A 17,176-nucleotide genomic window follows, 5' to 3' on the forward strand; every position below is an offset into this window, starting at 1 on the left:
GAAAGTTCTGCTTTGAGAATAGTAGAGTAATATATCTTAAGTTTATCTATGACATATAAATCTATCCTATAAAAATACACTGCTTGGGAAATGTAACCAAATAGCTAAACTTAGTTTCTGGCAACAAACTAACTGTCCTTAATTATTATTTACTAAGTCCACTTCTCAAATTCTATTTTCAGGTTTATATTAAACTGCTGCTAAGCTAATATCTCCACTCATCTTAAGTTTCTAATATTGAAACAAATTTATCTTACCAAAAGGACATAGACTGCCCTCCCACATTACTTCAGAAATAGCATGAGTCAAAAGTATTTTAAAATCCTACTCCCCCAAATAGGCCTTTTAGGTCTATGCACTGTGTAAGCATTTCCCTGTTACTGAGACTCTAACACTCGGGACTCTGGGGTATATGGTGATGCGGCAGTGTGTGAGGGATTACTGTCTAGCTCTACCATGACTTCAACGCACAATATTAACCACTGTCTCTTCATGGCTCTTTTAAAGCACAGAAAAACAGAAATGAGGAAGCCATAGAAATCCATCTGCAGCCTGTTATACTTTCTGAGTTAAGAGAGTCAGAGCAAAGTCTACTGCTGGGCTTGCTCTTTTAGGATGCTGCAACTTATCCATTCCTTTTCCCTCAACACCAACCCTGCTTTTATTTTTGAGACTGGTCTTGCAATGGGAGCCAGGCTGGCTCTGAATTCATGATTTTGTCTCCTGAGTCCTTCCTCGCAACCCCTGACAACGCTGGAATTATGGGCAGGCTCCACTATGCTCAGCTTTCTTCTCCACTGTTTGCAGGTCACTTTCCTGGGAGGGCATTGCCCTGGATAAAGCAAAAGGGTATTTGAAAAAGCTGAGCCAAAACCCTAGCAACAAATTCTCATTGAGACAGCTCCAGTGTCGTGTGTTTAGCAAAACTGTCCAAGAAATAAAGATAAAAGGAGTCTCCAATATCTATGTAAATATGGTTATATTGCTTTGGAATCAAGTTCTTCTGTGTGTTACACAGACTGTGGATCACCACTTGCCTGACAGTCCGATTCATTCTAACTGCATTGTGTACCGTTTAGCTTCCCAGGCTAGAAAGTGGGAAATACTTCTAGGCAGAAAAACCTGTTTTAGAAGGCAATTTCTTCTCTGAATTTCAAGGGTAAGGCAATTGCTATTACTATTTTAGTACAGAAGACAGAAAATAGAATTTAATGTATGTGTTAATATACAATAAACAACAACTATAAAAACAAATGCTCTTAGAGTAAATAAACTATCACTAAAAATTTAAGAGCTGAAAGTTTAGGATCTTAGAAAAAATCAGTAACCACTACAATTACAGTATTAGTAAGACCCTATGAAATACTTCATGACAAGAATTTCTATTATTAAAATTATAAGTGCAGTACCTTAAAACCCTAATCTCAAAAGGAAAATGGAGTTGTTTTAATTTGTGTCACTATGATCATATACTCTTTTTTAACAGCATTTTTTCCCCAACTCACTTTTTTGTTGTTGTTTTTTTGAGACAAGGTTTCTCTGTGCTCTTCTGTGTAGCTTTAGAACCTGTCCTAGATCTCACTCTTTAGACCAGGCTGGCCTCGAACTCACAGAGATCCACTGCCTGTGCCTCCCGAGTGCTGGGATTAAAGGTGTGCGCCACCACCACCTAGCTCCAACTCACTTGTTAAGAAACTAATGTAAAGTTAATTTAATAGCAATGATTTTGTATCTTATATCATGAATAATTGTGATCATGTTTTAATAAGAATAGTCAAGAAGAATATTCATAGTAGAAAAGTAATAAAGAGTTCCAATAGGAGAAATTTAGTATTAAAGCTGAAAAAAATTCTAAGCTATCCTTAAAGTATTTCAATAACGTTCAAACTGAAGAATATTTTTCAGAAACTTAATGTTACCCATAAAATCAATAACTGCTCAGTGAACAACATAATACAGCATCATTTAGATCTGGTTCAAAAGGCTCAGTTTCTTGAGTGCTTAATGTATTAATTTAGTTACTAAATTAAAAGCTTTATGCAAGTTCAACTATTTTAAAGATTAATAGCATTGATGCCATTTGTGATTTATTAAAAGTATCTAATTACATTATAAGTGTAAGTTTTTCTCTTTGTAACTTTATAGGTCTTTTATACAAGAGCTGTAATGTATGTGCCAAGTACTTGTGCTGATAGGAAGGAATGGGAGAAGTAACTGTAGTTCCCACATTTGTTACCCAAGCTTTAGTCAGCCTCCAGTAAAAAGTCTCGTGCTCCAGTATTATCTCTCACAACGTGCACAACCTTAGCCCAACAAAACTGTGCAGACCAACTGAAAAAAAAAAACTATTAAGTGTGGAAGAAAAGTAATGCTTAACCTCTATTTGATATTTTCTATTTTGTGAGTTCCTAGGAAACTTTTTCAAGCTATCTTTATGGCAACTCAAAGAAACACACATTGATACATAAGATTTTTTTAAATGATGGGTTATGATCCATTAAATATGTCTAGATGGTGCCCAAACATGTCAAAACATCCATTTGAGAAATACTGGTCTTCAGGTCCTTAACTAGAAGATTCTTCATGGTGCACCAGGGCTTAACATATCAATACACAACAAGGGCATTTTGGAAGACATTTCAGTACTTTAAAGCACAACTGATTATCTGGTAGGAATACTTCTTACATAAAAAGACCACTGAAATGCTAACCATGTCAGTGGCTCTTCCTCAAATGTGTCCCTTCCTCTGTACTTGGAACAGAAATCTTTAAGTTAAATGTGGCTCCAGCAGTCAATACAGACTCTCTATTCTACAGGAAACCAAGTAGAACCATGCACAGCATCAAATATGTCTGCATTTTTATTACAGACTTCACTTTTAGTTATAGACATTCTTATTTGTTATTTTCACTTTTTTAAAAAATCCTTTCTGTGTCTGTTCTTCCATAACCAGGATAGATGTAAAAGCAGGGACTAGTTTATTAACAAAACCATATTTTTAAATATGGCTTTTAGATTTTAATATGCTTTTTACATTTTTCTTACATTTTAAAATGTAAGTGTGTATGTGTGTGTGTGTGCAGGCAAGTCTCATGGTACATACACAGAGGTTAGATGACAACTTTCCATCATGAGTCCTAGAGATTAGGCTCAGGTTGTCAGATTTGTCAGCGGGTACCTTTACCTACTGAACCATGTAGCCAGCCCTAGATTTAAAAAAATCATTAATTACTTTGTTCTCTATTGCTATATTATCACATTCATCTCCTTATGGTTTTGGATATGCAAAACTCCAAGCTTTTTAACTTAACATCCTATCTATAGCAAGAAATATGAAGCAATAAAAACTGTCTATACCACTGGAAAAATAGGGGTTATGATTTACAAAACCTTTTATAGGAAAGCACTATGCTAATACTGCTCGTGGGTATTAACTCACAGAAATATACTGCAGATTGTAAAGAAAAGAAACTAAGAAAAAGATTCTTTAAAAATAAAGATTTATAATAGTGAGAGAAAAAAAGTTTAACTACTATGTAAATAAGGCTTTAAGATATCATTTTTAAGAACTGACAATCAGTACCTTTTTAAATTTTCCTTGTCGTTTTGCTGCAGACTGCCCCTGGGAGTTAGAACGACATTCTGTAAGAAAACATGCATAATCTACACAGGATGGAGATACCACCTCTGCCTATTTTTCTTCCAATTTAACATTTCATCTATACTTGTCACAGTACTCAGAAGGATCAGATCTGTGACCAAAATGGCGTGCTTAAAGGAAAGCAATACTGCCATACCAACTTCTAAAAATAAAAATGCATTCAAATATGCCATTTTCAGCTTATTTAAAAAGTTTTGTGATCAAACTGCATCAGCATTAAAACATTTAAGATTAGCTGACAGTCTGCAGAACCTGACTGTACACAGGAGGTCATGACCATCACATAAGCCTATGGAATTTTCTAAAAAACAAAAAAACCTGCAGCGCTTAGGGTTTAAATGAAAGGCAAAGTGAAGTAAAATCACACTTTCTTTCCAACTACCAAAATGTAAGAAGTGTAAAATGCTGAGGAAAGTTTAAATGAAAAATTCAATGGCAATTATACTAACTCAATAACTTTAGATTACTGCTGTCTTCTTATAAATGACCTTCCTAACTATAGTTAGCTAGGTAAAGTTAACTCCACGTACTTATAATTTCAAAATTGTCTCTAAGAGTATAGTCAGGAAGTACTATTTCCTGAATTGTTGTAAGAATACTTCTGTCAATAACTCTCTTTTGTTATACTTTCCATGAGAAGTAGACTTCTAAGATGAGCCATCTATTATCTGGTTGAAAAACCCAGTTGCAGTCCCACAGAAGGAGCTAAATAGTAAATCTACAGTAAGATCTGAGGATTTCTTTCCCTCCCTTCCTTCCTTCCTTCCTTCCTTCCTTCCTTCCTTCCTTTCTGTCAAGACAGGGTTTATCTGTGTATTCCTGGTTGTCCTGGAACTCACTTTGTAGACCACACTGGCCTTGAGCTCAGAGGCTCGCCTGTCTCTGCTTCCTGAGTGCTGGGATTAAAAGCGTGCAGCACAACACCTGACTATGAGGATTTCTTGAATCAATTCAAGAACAAAGCCCAGGATCAAGTGCTGGCTGACTTCCAATGACACTGAGCTAGGCATGTGTAAGGAGTACACTGAAATGCAGCCTGAGCGATACTAAGGTACAACCTTTTCTAAGCACAAACTCCCCAAATTAAGCTCCAAGAGCTGTGAATAGATGGCCTTGATTGAACGATGACAAGCAATACAAATAAATTTCAAGATAAATGAGATGAGCTCATCTGACAACAGCATGTATAGATCCTAGTATTAGGTTAAACAGCCTTGCACAGTTTGGTTTGAACTAACGCTAATGAGAAATGCAAAGATGTAAGAATGACAACTCTAAGTGGGTTCACAATAAATGACCCACAGGCCATAAAGGTGACAGATCCACATAAACATCGTTCTGTGCGACAAATCTGTAATGAAAACAGATGGGAAAACCTGAAACAAATGCCCATAAGGCTGAAATAGCAGTTATCTCTAAATCAGAAACAAAAAGCATCTTTTTAAAACTATAAAACACAGTACCAAAAGAAACATTACATCTGCCCACATAATTATACAAGATCTCATCAAGTCTGCACAAACATGACAGCCAATATCCATTGGCAAAAATTCCTCAGATTGGTTTTTATAAACAGCTGAAGAGAATCTGACTTTTCCAATCTCTACAATACATTGATCAAAATTGTAAGGTATGCTGTAATTTTACATTTATTTCAGCCAATTATGACCTGGATCTCAGGAAGATTAGGTACTGAGTCAGAATAGGTTTAGGACATGCGGCATAGGCTTATGGGAAAGAATATAAACTGTTTTTCAATGACACATTTAAATAAACACCAAATATTAATCCACCTTCACTAATAGCACAAGAAAAAGCAAAAATTATCCTGAACACCCCCCCACCCCCACCCCGCTGTCTCCTTTACCCATCTGAAGCGTGCCTTTTAAGGCCATCATAAGAGACGGGCAAGGTGAACAGGCACTTTTAGTTAGGACACTGGTACTTACAGCTTTCTTCCCAAGCTCAGTCTTTGACAGTGTCAAGGAGCCTGCAAGGTAGCATCCGGGTCCTGCCCCCTTAGGTATTCTAATGAGAAAATTAAAAAGGGAAAAAGCAACAAAAGAAAAAGTTTCACAAAAATACTTGGAAGAAAACCATCAAAATAATTCCATACTGAAATAGTTCCCATGTACAAATTTTCAAAAATAAAACTGAAAAATCACTTCAGACTAAAACACCAGTAAACTATAAATTTAGACTAATATGAAAGACAACGTCACTCATCAACGTCATCACTTACTTATCATCAGGTAAGGAAGTAACAAAGAATGGCTGGTTATATTTAGGTGGTAACGTCAAACTGCTTGATTTCTTCTTTCCTAGAAGTGCAAGGCTATGATTTTCATGAATATCTAAGCTCAAAGTATTAGACAACCTATGAGAAACAATAAACGGAAGATCTTTAAGACGATCCAAATCACTGATTTGCTCATGACGAATCTGTAGTCGAATTGTATAATCTCCTTTCTCCAGTTTCAAAGAATACTAAAAAAGAAAATATTTGGAAAAAGTAAGTTTAGTTTAATAAAATGACAATAAAAGGATAAAAGAGACATTTCCATTTACAGAATGTGCACAAGGTACAAGAGATTATCTATACAAAAATGTCTAGGTGCTAGCGAGCCCGCAGGATCAGGGATATCAAGAGGCTTGCCCAGAGTCACACAGAGTAAAGAATGAAGGAGCTCAGGCAAGGTCTGACGCCAGTGTTCTCACTCTTTCCACCACAGGATAGCCACACCCTCACATAACCAGTATTTATACACGACTAAGAAAAGCAATATTTTTGTTCACGGGTCATCAGAAACACAAATTGTCAAAAGTGAAATTGAGTTGCTGCAGATTTTCTAAAATATACATTCATGTATATGCAAACTTTGAATTTTAACTGTGAAGTGTCACATCTCTTTATGACAAGCAGGGGAAACAGAAAGCCAATAGAAATTAAGGAATAGAAAGCTACATTCGGCCAAACTAACATGGTCACGGAATAGGGATGCTGTACTCTGCAGAAGCAGTGTCTTCTGAGAAGACAGGAGAGGTAACTCAAGTATGCCTAGCAACATTCCACTCTATAGGATGAGACCGCTGTTTGTTTGACGGGGAAAACTGGGATAACTCCTTAAATGAACAAATGCAACAACTTCCATTAATTATTTTCACTATTCAGCAATAAAAAAAAAATCACGAGCATTTCATGAAAAATATCCCATTTCTTCAAATACAATTTGAGTTAGAGACGAAATTTCCAAGTAGTCACATGCCAAGAGATTCTGTTTCCATTCAATGGTGTGGAAAGCACAGTGCCTAGCATGCAGTTCAATGCTCAGTACAGTTTCAGAGCTGATGGCATTAATTCACTGAAACCACCAGGTCAATGCCTTAGTAACCCCGAGCTCCACTCAGACCTGGGACCACTTTCCAGTCTCACACTCCTCATTCACTATCTCTCTTTAAATAGGCAGAAGCCGTGGGTAGGAGGGAGAAGTACAACAAAGAGCTATATTGGGACGACAGGTCTAATCTCATGACAGAGTGCATGCTGAGCTTGTGCTGGCTGCTGTCCCTCCTCCTCCACTAAAAATACTCTGTTGGCAGTGTTTGTAAGCAACATCCTCTAGCGTATGGCAGAAGAGTTGTCAAGCTGGTCCCTTAATGACTACCAGAGCAAAAGAGATTTCTGAAGGTGTAAAAAGATTGAGTGCAAATTATATCTTTAAAAACTTTTCAAGTGTTTTAACTTAACAAGAAATTTGGGATTTATTAATTCTTTTTACAACTTATACCTGATGTGGATAGGCATCGCCTGAGCCCATTTGTCTTTTGTTCTGGTCAAAAATAATCCAGAGTTGGCTGTCAAATTCTGACTCATATAACAATTCACAAAGAAGTGGACAACTAGGTGTTACTTCTCCACTCTTAGGCTATTAAGAAAAAAAGAACAATTACTTGTCATGGTTTATATGTAATTTATAATACCATTATACTGTTTCATTAAAAAGTATTCAAAATACATTCTTATAAAAGTACAGGATAGCGACTATCTTGGCATTAAAGAAATTAACTTTTGTAAACTCTAAAAAATACAAACCTAGTGCTCTTCCTACACACACCACACACACACACACACACACACACACAAACACACACTCATTCCTAACAAATATATATAGTTCCAACATATATACTCTAATCTCTTTATAAAATTTGAATCTAACCATAACCCTAACCTACCATTCTGTAGCATGAAAACTAAATTTATATAATGTTTCAACAAAGTAAACATAAAATGAACTGAAATCTCATTCACTGTAGAAATCCCCTGATCCAACACTGAAAATGGTCTCAATTACGTTCACTACTGATTCTTCCCAGAGGGCACTCAGGCCAGGTGTCATCCATGGAGCATTGCTGTAGTCAGGATATACAGTATCTCCCATATATGCTCAATGTTTGGTACCCAGCTGGGGATGCTGTGTTGTAGATGGTTGAAATTCTAGCAGGTAAAGCCTCGCTGGACAAAGTTGGGTGGCAACAGGCATGCCCTAATTTTTAGTTTCTGGTCCCCTCCTCTCTGCTTCTTGTCCTGTCCTCTGTGAGTCAAGAAGCCTCCGTTAAATGTTCCTGATGCCATTGTGTATTACCTGACTACAGGCCCAGAAACAAAGAGGCCAAGGGAGCACAGGGCTAAACCCTCTCAAACAGTGTGGCAGAGTAACAACTTCTTCCTTTATGCATTTTTATTCCTGCTGTTTGTCATATCAACCAAAAAAAACCCCCAATAAATTATTAAAAAACAAAAAACCTAAGACTCAAAGACAGGAGATGTCTTTCCATCTGTGATCTCATAGACTATAAAATCAAAGTTTCCTGTACAGGTGTATTTTACTAGAAAACACTTACCTGATGAAAGGTATATGTCAGAACCATCTCATAAAGTTGGCGATTATTTGGCAAAACATCTCTTGATCCTAAAGGTCTGGTTTTTGCAATTACTGGGCTGTAATAAGGCAACTGCATCACTGAATTAATTCAAGACTTCATTTAGCAATACAGAGAAGCAGTTAATTATGCCAGCTGAGATTACTCTTGAAACTGCCTTTTTTAGTAAACCATATTTTAATTATTAATATGTACTCCAGATTGACTAAATCGCTGCAATATTACAAAAATTTATCATTAAAACCATTCAAAAACGTTACAAAACCCCAGCACTCGGGTGATGACTACCAACAACAGTGAAAGAACAGCTCCGATCCAGACACTCCCCACCACCCTCTCCTGCTGGTACTGCTGCAAAAGCGTGGCATGGGCCACGTCATATGCCAAGGCTAGAGCTAGCCCTTGTCCTGAGGAGATGACACTGCCGAGGTATTAGCAGCAGAACACCAAGACTGCAAGTTCCTGCTTCCACAAGGAGTTATGGCATATACACTCAGGAGACACATTTCTTCTACCAGTCAATGGGATTTTCTGATATTGAATTTTTTCCAGCACTGAACCATACATTCACAAAATAAAAATTGGGCACTGTTACCTTGCTTTGCTCTAATAGCTGAGATTAAACTGAGGGTGTTACAGTTAAGAAGAGACAGGGTCTCCCTAACTTCTCCAGGTTAGCCTGGGACTTGCTGCTCTCCTGTCTCAGTCTCAACTGATTATTTATTTCAAAAATGGTGGTCAGCATACAGTGGCAGCAGCGCTGATGGTCAGTGAGGCCACAGAGCAATCCCAAGAGGATTCCTAGGCTGCAAAATCAAACTGGATTTTTTTTATCGCTAGCAGCACATAGATAAAAAATTAGAAAGAAAACAAACAAAAACAGCCCAAAAACCTCATACTGTTCCTATTAACATTCAGCTTTTGTAACTCTTAAAACAGTGATAGATACCGCAGTGTTTGGACCCAGCTCTTCAAAGTAATGCAAGGAGCCAGATCTTCATACTTTAAGGAGGACTGAACATCGAAACGATTGATTCCTTCAGATGCATGCTATAAAAGATATTTAAAAATTAATTTTTCAAACGTTAAGACAATACTTTGACTCTAAAATAAGTTTATGTAGCGCAAATATTTAAATACTCATGGACGAATATATATAGATTTATTTGATTTTTGATTAGTTCCCCATTAAGGTTTACACCTACCACAGAAATTATTTTTCATAACACAAATTACACTAAAAATGTTATAATACTTACAATGTTTAACTGTGGTGCAGTACACACTATTCCATGGAATGATATGGTATAATCAATATTGACATCGCTAAGACTTGCCCACCAACGAGCAATACAAAATTCAATTGCTTTTCCACCCTGCAAATAAAAACAAGAATGTTAAAGAATAAATCTGTTTTCTAATTCTTCATTCCACCAAATATTACCTGTTTCAAAACAAAATTTTTATTTGCAGCAAGAAAACTAAAGATTCTATCATTTATGCTAGGCATTCAACAAATCATAATCGCACGGGTGAGTATAGATAAGGCATTTAAATAGTTAATAATAATTCAACACTTTTTAAATCATTATTAGTTAAAAAAACCTAGGACCGGCCGGGCACACGCCTTTAATCCCAGCACTCGGGAGGCAGAGGCAGGTGGATCTCTGTGAGTTCGAGACCAGCCTGGTCTACAAGAGCTAGTTCCAGGACAGGCTCCAAAACCACAGAGAAACCCTGTCTCGAAAAACCAAAAAAAAAAAAACCAAAAAAAAACCAAAAAAAAACAAAAAACCTAGGACCAATTTAAAGATATTTACATTAATGATGAGAAAGAATATTTATATTTATATAAAATTTATAAAGCATACTCAATAGGCATTATTGAATATTGTTTTCACAGCAACCTGGCAACTGAAGTAGCAAGTTATAGTCACATCCTTCTCTTATGAAAAAAATTGAAAAGTGTATTCTAGCACTGTTGTACTAGTACATTTAAAGAGATGAATAAATGCTAACACTGCCCCACAGAAACGTAACAGAGACAGGAGAGAGCAGGAAGAGAAAACCCAGACAAGCAAGCACAGCAGCACATTTCCCTACCGACCATGAAGGAAGACCAGTCATCCCTAATATGGGGGAAAACAGACCTGACAACAGTTTTATCTGGAAACAAAGCACTTCAGAGACATAACAGGAGGACATTAGTAAGACCACTGCAGAAGAGGCTCACATGAGGAAACAATCTGCAGGCAGCACTATGTGCTAACAATGCAAAATGAAGGTCCAGATATAAAGAAGCCCATGACTACAACTTTTCTCTGAAGTATCTGAGTTCAAAGAGACAGGAATATTGGTTGGGGTACAGCTCAGTTATAGAGCACTTGCCTGAGATGCACAGACCTGGGTTCCTTCATAGAACTTCATAGAAGAGGAGAGAGTAGAGTAGTAAAATTCACTTTTGAAATACAGCTTACATTTTATTTATTGGCATAGATTCGCACTATGTAAATCAGGCTGGTCTGGAACATTCAGTGATCTCCTTACCTCTGCCTCCCAAATCCTAGGATTTACTGTTAAGCACCATGATAACTGCCTTGGTTTTCAGTACTCTTTTCTTTAAGGTTGTTTATTTTATGTATATGAGTGTTGCACTTGCATGAGGTGCTTGCCCAGTGTGAGGTGGTCAGAGAGGGAACTGGCATGACATGTGGTTGGAAGTTGCTTGCCATGTGGGTGTCGTGAGCTGAAGCAAAGCACTCTACAAGAGCAGCACGAACCCTTAACCCCCAGCCATTTCTCCAGCCCTGCTTTCCAGTATTCTTCATTAAACTACCTTTCATCCTACCTCATCTGTGAGGTATGAACAAAATATGAATCTCTTACATACTCTAGGCACAAACTACAAAGTCTTAGCCCATGTCAAAAGAAAAGGGAGTGCTCTGAATCTGAACCTGTCAAACTTACCAGGACAGGAAAGGCTTCAATCAGTGTTCCTTTTTCTGGAAGGGAACAAAACTTATAAAATTCATGACTTCGATATGCTCTCTGCTTCACAAGCTGTACTGCATGAAGAACAAACTTTGCTGATACCTCAGAAGAACATGAACACACTGTAACTTCTAAAATGAAGAAAGAAAGTAAATTTTAAACTGATTAAGAATTAAAACGATCACAAAATGTTTTTTAATAACTTTTACTTTTTAGGGAATAGTACAAATAGAACGATATTTTCTTTATTACTTATAGACATATTTTTATTTGATATATGTAGGTTTTGTACGCATGCACATTATTCTGCACATCATGTGCATGTCTGGTGCCCGCAGAGGCCTGAAGTCACAGCTATGCTGGAACTGGAACTACAAACGGTTGGAAGCCTCCATGTGGGTTCTGGGAATCAAACCCAGGTCTCTCTGGAAGAGCAGTAAGTGCTCTTAACCATACTTCTCTCCAGTCCCTAAAATGGTATTTTCAAATGAAAGCTGCAAGCTTCTTCAAGAAGAGTATGTGTATACATGATAATCTCTAAGAAATAAACCATCATTAAGTGAACAGCAATCCAAACTTCAGACACTAGGAAAAAACAAAGTTACTTCTGGATCTACACACAATTATCCTAACTAGAGCCTTTAAAATCTCTCTTTTCTCTTATTTTAGTCAGAAACCAAACTAATTCCCAATAAACAGATTATAATTTTATTTTATTTATTTATTTATTTGCTTTTTCGAGACAGGGTTTCTCTGTGGTTTTGGAGCCTGTCCTAGAACTAGCTGTTGTAGACCAGGCTGGTCTCGAACAGATTATAATTTTAGCAATCCCTATTTATCATGTCTAAATTCTCTTCCTATTCTTTTCCTCTTATATGTATTCCTAAGTTTCTCCAAAGTATCATCATCAGAACCACAACTGCTTAGCTTTACTGTACTGCAAGGCTAGAAGTAAGCCAAAATCAGGAGGAAGATTATTTAAAGAACACTTGTTCTGATCCAGGGTACTGAAGCAAGGATTGGTTCATTTTATTTCTTACAGACAAGGGGGCACAGAGGGGAAATCAATCCATTGCTCTGAGTACATATATGGCATTCTGACAATATTTTGAACGATCTGAAATAGAAACCACCAGAACATTTGTAATCTAACACTGTGAAATGATGTGGAAACATGCTCATTCTATATCATTCAATAATGTTTTATAATAATAACCTCCACCCAACCCTGGAATGTTTTCAATACCAACTAAATAAATCCTAAGGGAATTATATTTACTGATTTATCACTAAACAAGGTTTTTTTCTTCTTTTTAATTAAAGAAAACAGACTCAGTAAACTGCAAAGGCTGGGCAAAAAACAAGAGTAATTTCTGTGGGTAAGGTTTCTTATTCTTTAGTACTATTACTGAATTTTATTAAAGCCTTGAGCTATACAACCCCAAGGGGCCTTATGTAAATACTGCAGTACTAAGCCATGCCACAACTTGGTCTTAAAATAGCCTACAATGACAACTCACAATAACAGCCCCAAATAGCTTTCTGTCACTGAGTGCACCAAACTCTTAAGAATACAAAGGCTGACCTAACATAGAGGAAGCACTCTGTGGCCATATATTCTTATAGATAAGAATATATCAGTAAAGATATTTCACGCTAATGCTTTCTCAATAAGTCAGTCACAGTTTAGACAAGGTATTCTATAGGAGAAAAGGCAAACAGTCTTCCTCTAAGGGCCTAGCATAGACACGGAATACAAAAAGGTAACGGTTGGGAGTAACTCCTGAGAACCCTTACAAGGAAATCAACACAGCAATAGTGCATTATTACCAGTGTGCAAATTCTCAAATACATTAACAAAATAAAAGGTACAGTCACATTTTACTTACCAGCCCAGGTTGCACCCTCAGGAACCTCAACAAAATGTCTTCGAATCTGGCCAGGTTTAAAATGTACATCTGTAAAGGCTAGATCATAATGTGATGACTCATTTACTCTGAAAATTAAAAATATATATCTATATTAAACACGATACTCTAACAGTAAAGCTGCGTGTAAACAATAAAGTCATTGGCACTCTAGATGTTCCTAACATATGCAAGAGTACAGTTCACTGGAAGTAAACCCTGGATTGAGCTTGCAATAAGTTGGTGATAAACAGTAAGCACAATACTACTTCATCATGTAACACAGCAGCAGACCTAACCTGACAGCATCACACAGATGAGTCTACTAATCTACTTTTATACCTTCAACAAAAACAGTAAAATGCTTAGGCTCTCACCTGTTTTTTTAAAGGAAGTTTACAAAACTCACAGGATTTTGTCATCACCTAATACTCAACTAGTGATTTCTAAATATTAAAATCAAATTATATTTGTGTCAGTAATAGTCTCACAGATGTACAGGTGAAACAGATAGTAAACTAAGCCCCTGCTTATGTTTCAAAATGCTCCAAAGACAAACTATTTTCATAAGAAATCAAAGAAACCTAAGCATCAAATGTGTAACTATATATACTAGAAATAGAATACATCTGCAGTCACATTGTCCTCAATTTTACCAAGAAGAAATGAGTACCTACTATGTATGAGGCACTGTGATGTGTAGCTAGAAATATGTCAATGAGTAAAACATGACCCTCTGATCTCTAAAAACTGATGGGGAGAGAAAAACCATTTAATACAGCAAGCTTCAGAAAGGAATTGTTAGGGGAAAATAGAAAAGGGTTTAGAGCCTAAAAGTGAACCTGGGGAAACTTCCTCAACTGCATATTATTGAAAGTCTTTTCTAAAGTCCCACTGAACGTATACAAAATATATAATTGAGAATTTAACTAAGATATAATTTTCCCATGTTTTAAATTTAATCTCTTCAATTTTATGCTATAGACCTCACTGGCTGAGGCCTATTCCATGATTGACTCAAACAACCCCAAACAGTACTAAATTTAGAATGTGTAAAACAGTTTGTATCCAGAGGACTCACAATCAAACAATGTAAATTAAATTTTAAAACCTTGGAACACATCAGCCAAAGACTGTCCAGGAGTTAATGAGCATAGAGAAAGAACTCCCTTCATCTAGGATGCCCAGACACAAGTCTGCTTAATTAACAGACAGGAAAATGAGGCAAAGGAACCAACAGTACAAATGCATAAAAACGGAGGAAACCAGGTCAGGGAGCTGGCTAAAAATGTGCAATTTGGTAGAGTCAGTGACAGGAAGCTGTCTGGGACTATAATTGTAAGTTGTGTATATTGTGGGCTTTTTAAGGAACCTAAACCTGATCCTTAAATCCTTAAGTAGTGGGTGCCCTTGCTGTGTTTGAAGCATGAAGGAACATTATCAAGCTGAATTCCATGATTCCAAGAAGGATAAAAGAATAATTCTGGAAACAAAAGATTGTTGTGGGATACTTGCACACTGTATTAAGTTGTATTTGCTGTGATTGGTGTGATAAAAAGTTGACCAGCCAATAGCTACGCAGGGAGTATAGGCAGGATTTCCAGGGAGAGAAGGAAGAAGAGAACCTGCGTGCACAGGAGACATGAGGATAGGAAACAGAAGGTGTAAGATGGAAGAGAAGTAATGCCACATGATAGAAAGTAGATTAATATATAAATGGGTTAATTTAAGTTATAAGAATTACTTAGGAACAAGCCTAAGGTAAGACCAAGCTTTTTCATAATTAATTACAAGTCTCCATGTCATTATTTGAGAGCTTGCTGGTAGAACAAAGCAAGACTCATTATATAGAAAGCAACTAGAAAAATCACAAGAGCATAATCAGACACAGGACAGTAAAGCCACATGGAGTGGAAGAAAATGAAGAATCACTACTGAGTAATAAAACAACAGGCGAAATGAAGGCAGACTCAGCTGGGCAATATGGAGTCACTGGTACACCGTCTGGATAAAAACATTTCAGTGAAGTGTGGGCAGATGCCAAGGCTCTCAACTACTCATAACTAATACAAACAGCATAGCTAACTACATGCCATTTAGAAAGGAGCACAACCCAGTTACCTGCTTCTGTCTTATAATCTTTCTAGTATTAGCTTCTGGGCTAATAATCCTCCAAAAGTCTACCTATGGGCACTAACAATGTAAATGTAATAGTAAGTTAAACATTTACTTACTTTGCTGCTATAACTGCAGTGATTGGAACTCTGAATAGAGGACCTGCATTAGGAGATGCTATGTCATAGCCACATACCTTGAAGAAAGAACACAAAGTTTCAGCATCCATGAACAAAGATGCAAAAAAGTAAGTAAAAGGTATAATGCAAGCATAGAATAATCTAATCTTAAAATATAACACAAAGTCCAACTACATAAGCAAACCATGACTGAAATTAATGGGCAATACGGCATCAATTTTTTTTAAAAAAATGCATTTTAATTACTATCTACTACAAAACAAAACTACTATTATAAATACTTTGGAAGCAGAAAGATGTTATGATTTACTTACAAATGCCATGTTTAAAAATGTTTTGTCTAAACAGTAAAGCTAACTACAGTACAGGTTTAGCTATGCTTAACAAAGTAGAGAGGCCTGGTCAAAAAGGCTTTGCTATCTATGTCTTCCCCAGCCTTCTTCACAGAAGGATGCAACATTAACTCCTTAAATGGACAAAGAAAAGATGACAATATACCTCTGTATAATGCAAGCCTTCTCTTAACCCCCTGGGGTCCACACGTATGTTTATGTGCCGACACTGGTTCATGAGCTCCAGATGGCTAGGGCACTGGACCCAAGACGAATTTGAAGTTAGAGCTAAATGAAGCTGGAGGGATATTTTCTCAGAGTTTTCTGGAATAAAAAATAAAATAAAATAAACATTTCCTCCTGTTCCTGGGAACCATTTTAAAAGTTCTATGTTCTACCAAGAAAGTTTAGCAATTTAGTTTGGTCAGCTGGACAATGCATTAGACATGACATCCAAATTACAACTTAAATAAAAGCACGGCGTCTTCCTTATATTTTAGTATCCTTCCACGATTCATATGCGTTTTCATCCAACACTGCTAACCCTTAAAACAGGAGATTAGTGGATGTTTCATATTGCTGCACACAGAGAAGAGCGTCTGAGTAAAATAAGCTGCCATGCATGCGATGGCAGCTTTAACTATACACCGTAGAGCTGCAGTGTCCCTGCTACCCCAGTCACAAATATGAATGCTTCTGCTTACTGCTAGCCTACCACTTACCTGTGTTCTCTGGAAATACAGGCTCAATGCCAACACCATGATCTGAAGGAGCAGCCACCTGAACAGGATCTCGGAGGTAGATGCCACGGTTATTTCCAACTGTAACTGTAAAACCTAATCTGTTAGCAAATGATGTATTCTGAATGAGGTAGTCATAGGCTTTGTCAACCTAAAAAAGAATAAATGGTCAAAGAAAAATATTTTATTACAAATTAAGAATCAATTTAATCAGCAACAAAGCTAATTTCTATATTCAATTCTCTAAACTAATTTCCACAGCTAAGATGCTTTTAAAAAAATACCATTCTAATCACGACTTGACGACTCTCCACTGTAGTCTGCATTTACAGTTGTTCTCACGTG

General features: G+C 36.8%; 1 protein-coding gene across 3 annotated transcripts in view; it reads right to left on the bottom strand.

Annotated features, from left to right (window-relative positions):
• Positions 1–17,176, bottom strand: part of LOC121442186 (tripeptidyl-peptidase 2) — a 62,933-nt gene that overhangs the window by 14,001 nt on the left and 31,756 nt on the right. For 2 of the 3 annotated variants that reach the window (XM_041643625.1, XM_041643628.1), the window contains exons 13-24: positions 16,814–16,982; positions 16,258–16,415; positions 15,739–15,815; positions 13,487–13,593; positions 11,574–11,728; positions 9,866–9,982; positions 9,556–9,656; positions 8,568–8,664; positions 7,451–7,588; positions 5,905–6,149; positions 5,612–5,690; positions 3,585–3,623 (exon numbers count right to left, since the gene is read on the bottom strand). In XM_041643625.1, coding sequence (XP_041499559.1) covers positions 3,585–3,623; positions 5,612–5,690; positions 5,905–6,149; positions 7,451–7,588; positions 8,568–8,664; positions 9,556–9,656; positions 9,866–9,982; positions 11,574–11,728; positions 13,487–13,593; positions 15,739–15,815; positions 16,258–16,415; positions 16,814–16,982 — 1,482 coding nt within the window. The remainder of the gene's footprint in view (positions 1–3,584; positions 3,624–5,611; positions 5,691–5,904; positions 6,150–7,450; positions 7,589–8,567; positions 8,665–9,555; positions 9,657–9,865; positions 9,983–11,573; positions 11,729–13,486; positions 13,594–15,738; positions 15,816–16,257; positions 16,416–16,813; positions 16,983–17,176) is intronic. The other variant, XM_041643627.1, reaches the window with a different exon arrangement.

Source organism: Microtus oregoni, unplaced genomic scaffold, assembly GCF_018167655.1.
Source record: "Microtus oregoni isolate MIOR12 unplaced genomic scaffold, Mior012 000087F_ref0000451, whole genome shotgun sequence".
In the NCBI taxonomy this organism is placed as follows: Eukaryota; Metazoa; Chordata; class Mammalia; order Rodentia; family Cricetidae; genus Microtus; species Microtus oregoni.